Below are 13,356 nucleotides of genomic sequence, written 5' to 3' on the forward strand. Positions count from 1 at the left end.
ATTGAACTTGGCAGTGTGTGAGTTTGATGTTTTCATTTTGTTGAAAGCCACACAATACAAAATGTGCCTGATTCAAGCTCACATTACTCGATGTGAAAGTTGGTCCAGAGGCTGGTCCAGAGGCATCAGGGGGAAATGGAAGCAGTGCCTGGAGTTTAACAGAGGACACTGCATCTTAACCCCACATTTACTGGATTGGTTGAACAGTGCAGAAGAGAACCTCACCCTGACATTTTTTGTCTCTCTCGCCAGGACCATTAAGAAAGGAACGGAGCTCATGCGCTTCTTATACGCCAGAGACTTTAGGTTAGGACCGGAATGACTCGAACCGTGAAATGTGTCTTTGGTCAGAAGGGAAGCATCAATCTGGAGTGTTTTGTACGTAGTTAATGTCCCCCGTAGGCAGCAGCAGCCCTGGGTTGAACCCTGCAGAGAGACCTGCGCCACGGTGTAGCCTAGGCTGTCCAGGCAGGTTGATAAATGCCCCACGGGCCACATCAGTCATAAGGCCACAGCTATCAGCGTTCATTTAGTCGAGACCAAAGAGCTTCCACTCCGCCCCCCCGTCCGTCCGTCTCCCCACCCTCTCCCAGGCAGCTCTGGCCAGATTTAGCCGTGGCCTGATGTGTGCTGTGCTGTCTGGCCGTTGAGGCCGGGCCATCTCTTTACCTCCCTGTGCCCTGGCTGTCTGAGCAGTCGCTATAAAGGCGGCAGTCAGGGCAGGGCTGCCCATACATACTGATGTGTGTGTTACGAGGCCTGTCCCAGGAGAGACATAAATCTCTTAACATGCTCTTTCTCATTGGTGCTGACAGCTTAATCAATTTGCCTCCTCTTTGGATGACCTCTGTTATGCTGTGGCACAGCCGTGTGGCCAGAATGAATGTCCTGGTCGTCTAATAGCCCTCTATCTCCCTCTATGGCTCGCTGTCTTCAGCTCTCTCTCTCTCTCTTTCTCGCATTTTCTCTGGGCATCTTCTAGCGATCTAATGATAGGATAGGCGCCTGTCAGTCATAAAGCGAGTGATAGCAGACTGCTTTTACCTGTCATCTGTCCCGCCTTCTGGTACAATTTGTGTAGTGGTTGGTTGCAGTCAAATTTCTTTACACGGAGGATGGAGAGAGCATGATGCTTGTGAATTTGCACATACCGTGTAAGTTGTAACAATGAGTCGAAATCCACTTAGCCTAATTATTGTTTTCTGGCATATTCATTTATTTTCTTTCATAGCCAGCCATGCGGACTCATGGTGCATTGGCTATTTACCATAGATGTCACTAGAGATTCATGAATAGGGGGGGCTAATCCTCTTTTAGGGGGGGTCTGGGCATCCTCCCCCGGGATTTTTTTAAAGCCCCCAAAACATATTTTCATGTTTTTTTAAAGGAAGGAGGAGGCAGGTAGCTGGGTCCAGGGGCAGACAGAATGTCATACACAGGGGGTCCAAAAAGGCAACAACACAGGCAGGGAAAAGGCTAGTAACGTCATCCAGGAGATCAGGCAATAGATTGATAACAGGAAATCCGATAGGCTAAAGTACAGGCAGGGAATAGGCAAAAGGTGTCGTTAGTGAGGCAGGCAAAAACTATCATACACAGGAGGATTAAATTACGGGAAAAACAGAGTTCCGAATAGACGTGTCACAAAACAAACAATACCTCACAATGATGCGGTGCAGATAACTGAACTAAATAGTGTGTGATAATGACATAGAGATGTGCGATCAGAATTCAGGTGGTTGGGATCTGGAGAGTGGGCTGCGTTCAGGGGGATCTATGTGTTTTGAGAGTGTGAGCTGTAAGTAGATGTTACATTAGGTTAGACACTGATCTAATATGACTTACTTAAATGATATCCAAATAAAGAAATTAAAGTCTACTCTGTCCCCATCCATCCAACAACAAAAGGCACAAAAATGGGAGTACTATGTATCAAAAACACTTTGGGATTTTATTTGGAGAGAGAGAGAGGAGAGAGCGAGAGATGCAGATCATGTTATAACATTAGAAAAAAAACAGTATCATTCATCCACAAAGGGGCAAAACTAAATTCAACTAATGAGCTAAATAAAATAGATTAGGAATAAAATCTGATAAAGTAAGATCCCAAACAAATATTACAACCTATATTAAGGAACTGCTCCTCCTGCTTCTCTCTTTTGATGCTTATTTTGTGGGTGTACGCATCAGTGTACCTCCTATTTTTAAAGGTGGCAAAGCGGTCAATGACACTTAGTGACCCAAACACTTCACCCTCAATGGACATGGCTCCAATACTTTTCTGAACCATTGTCTTACGCAACCAGGAGTGCATCCGGCGCAGTGCACTAAAGGACCTTTCACAGGAGCAGCTGCTCACAGGAACTGTCAGGGCAAGCTGAATGATTTCCTTCAGAGAAGGAAACACTTCATCATCCAGGAGGTTATGCCCAGCAAGTATATCTTTGGGAGGACATCCAGCCTCTCTTTTCCGGGCAAGAAAGTTTCTGGCCACCAACATCTCTTGTGTTTTAACATCAATACTGTAGTGCTTGGCAAACTCAGTTAAGCATGAGGTATCGAGGAATTGTTTTGTTTGAGTTGGGGCTGCCTGCCTGTATGCCTTTGAGCAGACCTGCATCTACAGTTAGAGAATCCATCTTGTCCAAGCATGGGGAGCAACAACTCTGTTCTCATTGTTTGGGATCATGACAATTCTCTACCTAAACCCAAGGAGGTCTCCACCACACAATCGCTCTTTGTTTGCACTTTCTTGCTGCATCTGCCTCTGGAATAATGTGAATTTTCACGGAGTGCTTTGGTTCTGTCATAAAGTTCTGTGGCAAATGCATCTGTGCGTTTGCCTATCGGTGTGTCACATACAGCTTGTTGGCCGAAACGAGCTTCTGCCAGGTTTGCAGTCTCTTTCCGGAGGAACTTGTGAAGCCCCTCAGTTACAGAAAGGAGGGACTGAAACATCAGTAGCAAATACATGGTGGAGAACTGAACACGATTTCCCCCCCCCCCCCCCCGTACAAAAAGGCCCAGCGACGTCCCTGCTATTTACTGTGCTTTGATTTGACAACTGAACAAGCGTGGACTAGTTTATAAAAAGTTTCGAACTGAACGAATAAAGTACATCTATAACCCTTTGCCATTCATAAATCACGCAATGTGTTTATGTCCACGATATCGCATCGGGACAAGTATATGTAGATAAATGATGAAAACATGTTATGAAGATGGTGAATCGTAACTACACCAATAGGTGATGGAGAGCCTCATTATGTTCCAAATATGATGATTAGGGCCCTCGCAGAATCCAGGCATTAAAATAGAATTCAACAATATTCCCAAAATGTATTGACCTAAATTCACTTGTCCAAGTTTATCATAAGATATGAACAACTGTAACGGTTTTCTATATGAGAAGGAGAGTCGGACCAAAATGCAGCGTGTCGATTGCGATCCATGTTTTAATAAACAAACGTAAAACACGAATCAATACAAACACTACAAAATAAAGAACGTAATGAACGTAACGAAAACCTAAACAGCCTATCTGGTGAAAACACATAGACAGGAACAATCACCCACAAACACACAGTGAAACCCAGGCTACCTAAATATGGTTCCCAATCAGAGACAATGACGAACACCTGCCTCTGATTGAGAACCATATCAGGCCGAACATAGAACTAGACAAACTAGACATGTAACATAGAATGCCCACTCAGATCACACCCTGACCAACCAAAACATAGAAACATACAAAGTAAACTATGGTCAGGGTGTGACAGTACCCCCCCCCCCCCCCCCCCCCCCCAAGGTGCGGACTCCGGCCGCAAAACCTGAACCTATAGGGGAGGGTCTGGGTGGGCATCTGTCCGCGGTGGCGGCTCTGGCGCTGGACGTGGACCCCACTCCATAATAGTCTTAGTCCACCTCCTTAGCGTCCCTAGATAGGTTACCCTCCTAAATGACAGCTCGGGACAGAGGGGCAGCTCGGAACAGAAGGACAGCTCGGGACAGAGGTAGCTCGGGACTGATGGGTAGCTCAGCACTGAGAGGAAGCTCAGCACTGAGAGGAAGCTCAGTACTGAGAGGAAGCTCAGGCAGGTAGTTGGATCCGGCAGATCCTGGCTGGCTGGCGGTTCTGGCAGATCCTGGCTGACTGGCAGATCTGGCAGATCCTGGCTGACTGGCAGATCCTGGCTGACTGGCAGATCTGGCAGATCCTGGCTGACTGGCAGATCTGGCAGAGTCTGGTCGACTGGCAGATCTGGCAGAGTCTGGTCGACTGGCAGATGTGGAAGAGTCTGGTCGACTGGCAGATGTGGAAGAGTCTGGTCGACTGGCAGATGTGGAAGAGTCTGGTCGACTGGCAGATGTGGAAGAGTCTGGTCGACTGGCAGATCTGGAAGAGTCTGGTCGACTGGCAGATCTGGAAGAGTCTGGTCGACTGGCAGATCTGGAAGAGTCTGGTCGACTGGCAGATCTGGAAGAGTCTGGTCGACTGGCAGATCTGGAAGAGTCTGGTCGACTGGCAGATCTGGAAGAGTCTGGTCGACTGGCAGATCTGGAAGAGTCTGGTCGACTAGCAGCTCTGGCTGCTCCATGCTGACTGGCTGCTCCATGCTGACTGGCAGCTCTGGCTGCTCCATGCTGACTGGCTGCTCCATGCTGACTGGCAGCTCTGGCTGCTCCATGCTGACTGGCTGCTCCATGCTGACTGGCAGCTCTGGCTGCTCCATGCTGACTGGCTGCTCCATGCTGACTGGCTGCTCTGGCTGCTCCATGCTGATTGGCAGCTCTGGCTGCTCCATGCTGACTGGCTGCTCCATGCTGACTGGCTGCTCTGGCTGCTCCATGCTGACTGGCAGCCCTGGCTGCTCCATGCTGACTGGCGGCCCTGGCTGCTCCATGCTGACTGGCGGCCCTGGCTGCTCCATGCTGACTGGCGGCCCTGGCTGCTCCATGCTGACTGGCGGCTCTGGCTGCTCCATGCTAACTGGCAGCTCTGGCGGCTCCTTGCAGACTGGCAGCTCTGGCGGCTCCTTGCAAACTGGCAGCTTTGGCGGCATCCTGCAGACTGGCAGCTCTGGCGGCTCCTTGCAGACTGGCAGCTCCCTGCAGACTGGCAGCTCCTTGCAGACTGGCAGCTCCTTGCAGACTGGCAGCTCTATGCAGACTGGCAGCTCTATGCAGACTGGCAGCTCCTTGCAAACTGGCAGCTCCTTGCAAACTGGCAGCTCCTTGTAAACTGGCAGCTCCTTGCAAACTGGCAGCTCCTTGCAAACTGGCAGCTCCTTGCAAACTGGCAGTTCTGAACAGGCGGGAGACTCCGGCAGCGCTGTAGAGAAGGAAGGCTCTAACAGCGCTAAACAGGCGGGAGACTCCGACAGCGCTGAAGAGGAGGAAGGCTCTGGCAGCGCTGGACAGGCGAGGCGCACTGTAGGCCTGATGCGTGGTGCTGGCACTGGTGGTACTGGGCCAAGGACACGCACAGGAAGCCTGGTGCGGGGAGCTGCTACCGGAGGGCTGGGGTGTGGAGGTGGTACTGGAAAGACCGGACCGTGCAGGCGTACTGGAGCTCTTGAGCACCGAGCCTGCCCAACCTTACCTGGTTGAATGCTCACGGTCGCCCTGCCAGTGCGGCGAGGTGGAATAGCCCGCACTGGGCTATGCAGGCGAACCGGAGACACCGAGCGCAAGGCTGGTGCCATGTAAGCCGGCCCAAGGAGACGCACTGGGGACCAGCTGCGTAGAGCCGGCTTCATGGCATTAGGCTCGACGCTCAATCTAGCCCGGCCGACACGCGGAGCTGGAATATACCGCACCGGGCTATGAACCCGCACTGGAGACACCGTGCGCACCACTGCATAACACGGTGCCTGTCCGGTCTCTCTAGCCCGCCGGTAAGCACAGGGAGTTTGCGCAGGTCTCCTACCTGGCGTAGCCATACTCCCTGTTAGCCCCCCCCCAAGAAATTTTTGGGGCTGGCTCTCAGGCTTCCATCCGCGTCGCCGTGCTGCCTCCTCATACCAGCGCCTCTCCGCTTTCGCAGCCTCCAGTTCTTCTTTGGGGCGGCGATATTCTCCTGGCTGAGCCCAGGGTCCTCTTCCTTCTAATTCGTCCTCCCATGTCCATACCTCCTCTTTGGGCTGCTCCTGTTGCCTCTTCACCTGCTGCACCTTTGGGCGGCTACACTCCCCTGGTTTAGCCCAGGGTCCTCTCCCGTCGAGGATTTCCTCCCATGTCCAGAAATCCTTATTGCTCATCTCCTCGCGCTGCTCCTGCCTGTTGACACGCTGCTTGGTCCTTTTGTGGTGGTTGATTCTGTAACGGTTTTCTATATGAGAAGGAGAGTCGGACCAAAATGCAGCGTGTCGATTGCGATCCATGTTTTAATAAACAAACGTAAAACACGAATCAATACAAACACTACAAAATAAAGAACGTAATGAACGTAACGAAAACCTAAACAGCCTATCTGGTGAAAACACATAGACAGGAACAATCACCCACAAACACACAGTGAAACCCAGGCTACCTAAATATGGTTCCCAATCAGAGACAATGACGAACACCTGCCTCTGATTGAGAACCATATCAGGCCGAACATAGAACTAGACAAACTAGACATGTAACATAGAATGCCCACTCAGATCACACCCTGACCAACCAAAACATAGAAACATACAAAGTAAACTATGGTCAGGGTGTGACAACAACTTTCTGAAAGGGCAAGGAAGATGTCCGTGTGTGCTGTTCGCACGTCTACCACTTTGTGTAGGCGTTAGTATTGATGCTAATGAAAACAGTCCTCTGGTAGATGGAAAGGCTTTCCCGAAAACCTTCTCATTTACATGCTAACTACATAGTAGCCTATGCTTACCATGATGTCACATAATCAATGATATCATGATTATTGTTTTTGTTTGCGAACTCTACCACTAAAACACCACTAAACAACTAAATAAGTACATATGTAAATAAGACTTCAATCTCGAAGACCGGTTAAAGGCTTAAGGTTCTCAAACTTAGAAAATGGTTCTGATTCTCATAGGCGTACACCCAGATGATATGCCCCCAAAATAACATCACACTGAATTTAAACATTTTCAGTAAAGTCAAGTCTTTCTACACCAATAATACAAAAAAAAAATCCAATCTGGGAGGGACCCCCCGCCCCCCCCCCCCCCGAAAGAATTCAGACCCCTTGACTTTTCCACATTTTGTTACGTTACTTATTCTAAAATTGATTACATATATTTTTTCCTCATCAATCTACACACTACCCCATAATGACAAAGACATCACATTTACATAACTATTCAGACCCTTTACTCAGTACTTTGTTGATGCACCTTTGGTAGCGATTTACAGCCTCAAGTTTTCTTGGTATGACGCTACAAGCTTGGCACACCTGTATTTGTGGTTTCTCCCATTCTTCTCTGCAGATCCTGTCAAGCTCTGTCAGGTTGGATGGGGAGCGTCGCTACACAGCTATTTTCAGGCCTCTACAGAGATGTTTAAGTCCGGGCTCTGGCTGGGCAACTCAAGGACATTGCGACTTGTCCCGAAGCCACTCCTGGCTGTGTGCATAGGATCGTTGTCCAGTTGGAAGGTGAACCTTTGCCCAATTCTGAGGTCCTGAGCGCTCTGGAGCAAGGATCTCTTTGTACTTTGCTCCGTTCATCTTTGCCTCGATCCTAACTAGTCCCTGCCGCTGAAAAACATCCCCACAGCATGATGCAGCATGATGCTGTCACCACCATGCTTCACCGTAGGGATGGTGTCAGGTCTCCTCCAGACGTGATGATTGGCATTCAGACTAAAGAGTTCAATCTTAGTTTCATCAGACCAGAGAATCTTGTTTCTCATGGTCTGAGAGTCCTTTAGTTGCCTAATAGCAAACTCCAAGCTGTCATATGCCTTTTAATGAGGAGTGTCTTCTGTCTGGCCACTACCATAAAGGCCTGATTTGGTAGAGTGATGCAGAGATGGTTGTCCTTCTGGGAGGTTCTCCCATCTCCACAGAGGAACTCTGAAGTTCTGTCAGAGTGACCATCTGGTTCTTGGTTACCACCCTGACCAAGGCCCTTCTCCCCCGATTGCTCAGTTTAGCTGGGCGGCCAGCTCTAGGAAGAGTCTTGGGGGTTCCAGACTTCTTCCATTTAAGAATGATGGAGGCCACTGTGTTCTTGGGGACCTTCAATGCTGCAATGCTGCAGACATTTTTTGGTACCTTTCCCCAGATCTGTGCCTCAACACAATCCTGTCTCAGAGCTCTATTGACAACCTCTAATGGCTTGTTTTTTTCTCTGACATGCACTGTCAACTGTGGGTCTGTATATAGACGGGTGTGTTCCTTTCCAATAATGTCCAATCAATTTAATTTACCACAGGTGATCAATGGAAACAGGATGCACCTGAGCTCAATTTCAAGTCTCATAGCAAAAGGTCTGAATACCTCGGTAAATAAGTTTTTACTGTTTTATTTTGAATACATTTGCAAAAAATTACAAACTGTTTTTGCTTTGTCATTTAATTTCTCATTATGGGGTATTGTGTGTGGATTAAGGGATTTTTTTTTTTAATCCATGTTGGAATAAGGCTGTAACAAAATGTGGAAGAAGGGAAGGGGTCTGAATACTTCCCGAATGCACTGTATGTCCTGGTGGAAAAAAACTGTTTCTCTCTTTCTCGCAATTTACTTAAAAAAAACATTGTACTCAGTTCTGTGTTCATGTTTGAATTGCATGTATGCCCATATACTGTATTCAGTATTTAGCGCAGGTGTGTGTAATGTAGATTTCTTTAAACTGTTTCTACAGGACGCCATGGTTTAATGGCTGGGGTTTTAACCTTCCCCGCGGTCAGTCACTACTGGACAAGTGGAATCAGGTTCCAGAGGGTATAGACGTTCTCATGACCCATGGACCTCCCCTCGGTGAGTTGAGTTCATATAACCGCAAAACACACTATCCCACAGACTGCTAAAACTGGTTGCTGTATTGCTGTGATTACTGTGTCACATACTGGAAGTAATTCCACAGAGAGCTGATATTCAATAAATAGGATGAAAACCGGAATCTCATGCTTATCTGAACACTTGCGGTAATTCTCATTATTGTCACCATGTTAGAAATCAACGTTTGAAGCATATTTCTTAGACAATTGCTCTTTTGGGTGGCACACGAGAATTCAGTATTGGGAAAAAAAATCCCTGCTGTTAAACCAGTATATTAGCAGATATATCAGTATAGGTCAATTTTCCCCCTCAAAAAAATCTGAATCGGTATCGGACCCAAAATATCATATAGTCTGGGCTTTAACTGGTAGTAATGGAAGCAGAGTTAGGGTGACCTTTTCCTCGCGGTGAAACACGTGCAACGAGCTACAAAGCCTGTGCAATGACGAGCTGGGTATTTTCACCTCACCTGTATGTGCTTCTGCGTAGGTGGAGCCAAAAATGGAAGTGTCAAAAGAGGTTTGGGGGAAGAGTATGCTAATTAACCTTCCCACATAAAGTATAATTACATGAATGTATTGATGTAGGCTACAAGATAAGAATAAAACAGGGACAATAATGGTAGATGATGAATAGTGCAGAGTAGGCCATCATAGGCCCATGCTTGAAATGAGGCTGGTGTTGTTGCCTATGTTTTTAATATTTAACTAAAATAATATTATTGTCTGTGTATTATATTGGTAATGTTTTAAACTCTTGCCAGTAAAAACAAAATCTATAATCTATTGCCTAAGTTCCATTCAAACATTCACAGCACATATGTTCGTAACACATTATTGTTTTATAATGTAATTCCGAACAGCGTTAAGACGGAGAATATGTCGCCCTTAGTTTGTGCCTACATGTTATAAATTAATTTGTTGTTAAAAGTATTTCCGTTACAAATGTATCCTTCTTATGCTTAATCAAGTGTGTTAATCAATCTATTGGTGTGGTTTGGGACAGGTTTCCGTGACTGGGTCCCCAAGGAGCTCCAGAGAGTGGGCTGTGTGGAGCTGCTGAACACGGTACAGCAGAGGGTCCGACCCAAGCTCCACGCCTTCGGTGGCATCCACGAGGGTGAGTATTCTGTACCCTGTCCTCCATAGTCCTGGTTCTACGCAATAACAGATTGGTAGAGTACTGATGTACAGCATCCATATTGTATTTATTATGGATCCCTATTACCTTAATTTTGCTGCCTTGGCACCTACTCTTCCTGGGGTCCCGCAAAATTAAGGCAGTTTACACAATTATAGGAAGGAGTCCAATTTCAGGCAAAACACTTCCTAACATGGATGCTGTACTAGGGCACTTAATACTGTATCAGTGGGGGCTATCCTGTGCCATGCATCTCTAGCTTAACAGACCTTTTATTGTCTCTGTTTTGACTCTGGTGTCGTCTTATTTCTCTGTCCTCTGTCTGCAGGGTACGGCATTATGACGGATGGATGCACAACTTTTATCAACTCCTCCACCTGTACAGCCAGTTTCCAGCCCACCAACCCCCCCATCATATTCGACCTCCCCAACCCATAGAGCATCGTAAATGAACCAGCATTTTTTTAATCAAATGAGTTGTACTAAATGTTAATCTTCAAGATATTTGGCTTTTGTAAAAATGCTTGTAAAAATGCATGAAAAATCTGATTCTAGTAATGAAATGATGAACTTCGTAAAATATTTCATATTTTCCAATTGTTTGCATTTGCTGCAATAACGGGTTTTCTGTGCCATTTGTCATTCTTTGTTTTCTCTCTCAAGACGTACAGTTGAAGTTGGAAGTTTACATACACTTAGGTTGGAGTCATTAAAACTTGTTTTTCAACCACTCCACACATTTCTTCTTAAACTATAGTTTTGGCAAGTCGGTGAGGACATCTACTTTGTTCATGACACAAGTAATTTTTCCAACAATTGTTTACAGACAGATTACTTCACTTATAATTCACTATCACAATTCCAGTGGGTCAGAAGTTTACATACACTAAGTTGACTGTGCCTTTAAACAGCTTGGAAAATTCCAGAAAATGATGTCATTGCTTTAGAAGCTTCTGATAGGCTAATTGACATAATTTGAGTTAATTGGAGGTGTACCTGTGGTTTGTATTTCAAGGCCTACCTTCAAACTCAGTGCCTCTTTGCTTGACATCATGGGAAAATTAAAATAAATCAGCCAAGACCTCAGAAAAAACATTGTAGACCTCCACAAGTCTGGTTCAGCAATTTCCAAATGCCTGAAGGTACCATGTTCATCAGTACAAACAATAATATGCAAGTATAAACACCATGGGACCACGCAGCCGTCATACCGCTCAGGAAGGAGATGCGTTCTGTCTCCTAGAGATGAACGTACTTTGGTGCGAAAAGTGCAAATCAACCCCAGGACAACAGCAAAGGACCCTGTGAAGATCCTGGAGGAAAGTAAAACCCGAAAGGCCGCTCAGAAAGGAGGAAGCCACTGCTCCAAAACCGCCATAAAGCCAGACTACGGTTTGCAACTGCACATGGGGACAAAGATCTTACTTTTTGGAGAAATGTCCTCTGGTCTGATGAAACAAAAATAGAACTGTTTGGCCATAATGACTATCGTTATGTTTAGAGGAAGTGCACACTTCGGCTTGCAAGCCGAAGAACACCATCCCAACCGTGAAGCATGGAGATGGCACCATCATGTTGTAGGGGTGCTTTGCTGCAGGAGGGACTGGTGCACTTCACACAATGGATGGTATCATGAGGGAGGAACATTATGTGGTTATATTGAGGCAACGTCTCAAGACATCAGTCAGGAAGTTAAAGCTTGGTCGCAAATGGGTCTTCCAAATAGACAATGACCCCAAGCATACTTCCACAGTTGTGGCAAAATGGCTTAAGGATAACAAAGTCAAGGTTTTGGAGTGGCCATCACAAAGCCCTGACCTCAATCCTATAGAAAATGTGTGGGCAGAACTGAAAAAGCATGTGCGATCAAGGAGGCCTACAAACCTGACTCAGTTACACCAGCTCTGTCATGAGGAATGGGCCACAATTCACCCAACTTATTGTGGGAAGCTTGTGGAAGGCAACCCGAAACGTTTGACCCAAGTTAAGCAATGCTACCAAATACTAATTGAGTGTATGTAAACTTCTGACCCAATAGGAATGTGATGAAAGAAATAAAAGCTGAAATAAATCATTCTCTCTACTATTATTCTGACATTTCACATTCTTAAAATAAAGTGGTGATCCTAACTGACCTAAGACTGGGAATTGTTACTAGGATTAAATGTCAGGAATTGTGAAAAAAAACTGAGTTTAAATGCATTTGGATAAGTTGTACGTAAACTTCTGACTTCAACTGTATACGCTTTTTGTCTGACAGGCAAATACACTACCTGACAGTAATCGTACCCTCTACATCAGCAATACTTGACCTCATGATGATAATAGAACATGCATTTGGCATTGTAACATAAGTTATTTTGTCTCTCTTAAAGCCCTGTGTATTGTTGAAAATGAAACATTTTGAGTATATGAAATGTATCCAATTATTATATACTGTAGTCCCTTGGGCTCTCACGTTTTGTTTTGGAAAGGTATGTACTGGTGCATCATCTACCTTGATCTGGGGCACATTCAAACAGGACGCAAAATATTATGTATATTCTCAAATGTCCCCATCTTCCATGGAGTACATGTGAATTGGTGTTTGTGTGAATTTATATAGGCCCACTAAAAGCCTTTCAAAAATGTATGTTATATGCTATTCAAAGCACACATGCATTTTCATCTCACTTTTATATTTTTATCGATATTCAGCAAACAGCTGTTTTAAATTATATTTCACAACTGTCTAAGCAGAAGTGAGTTTTTCCCTAAAATACAGTAATAAGAATTTTGCTAATTATTTTTGTTTTGTTGCACAGTGTGAAAATGCAATCTTGCTAGCACAAAAAAAAGTTGCCAACGGTAGTCTTCTGTCATTGTAAATGCCTGTTTAGTTTCCTGGTTTATGAACCTTTTGTTTAACTTGTAATACATTTAGTTGCCTTTATATGCAAATAAAATTGCCATATTTGTACCTGTTGAATAGCTATACAGTTTTGTTTTTGACCTTTTATATACATTAGTAGCGGAGCACACTAAAGGAAAGCGTACATTGCTCAAGCATCCCCCTATCTCTCGCTCCAGTGGCTAGAGGTGAAGCTGTATTTGTGCACAATCTGTCTAGGCCAGACTGATTGCGGGGTGGATTCCATCTGTTTCAGTAAAGTTCACCGTTATATACAGATTGAATCAAGCCCTAAGTCTATTACTTATCCCCTGACTGACCGCAACATGGATTAATGGGTGCTCTTGACAAGGATGGCTGTGGCCCTATG

General features: G+C 45.6%; 1 protein-coding gene across 2 annotated transcripts in view; it reads left to right on the top strand.

The window, feature by feature from the left end:
* Window positions 1–13,064, top strand: part of LOC139407850 (metallophosphoesterase MPPED2-like) — a 51,996-nt gene extending 38,932 nt beyond the window's left edge. For both annotated transcript variants that reach the window (XM_071151723.1, XM_071151731.1), the window contains exons 5-7: window positions 8,820–8,935; window positions 9,962–10,075; window positions 10,425–13,064. In XM_071151723.1, the coding sequence (XP_071007824.1) occupies window positions 8,820–8,935; window positions 9,962–10,075; window positions 10,425–10,534 (340 nt within the window). In that variant the 3' untranslated portion in view covers window positions 10,535–13,064. The remainder of the gene's footprint in view (window positions 1–8,819; window positions 8,936–9,961; window positions 10,076–10,424) is intronic.
* The last annotated feature ends 292 nt before the right edge of the window (window positions 13,065–13,356 follow it).

The sequence above is a fragment of the Oncorhynchus clarkii genome, chromosome 1, assembly GCF_045791955.1.
Source record: "Oncorhynchus clarkii lewisi isolate Uvic-CL-2024 chromosome 1, UVic_Ocla_1.0, whole genome shotgun sequence".
NCBI lineage: Eukaryota > Metazoa > Chordata > Actinopteri > Salmoniformes > Salmonidae > Oncorhynchus > Oncorhynchus clarkii.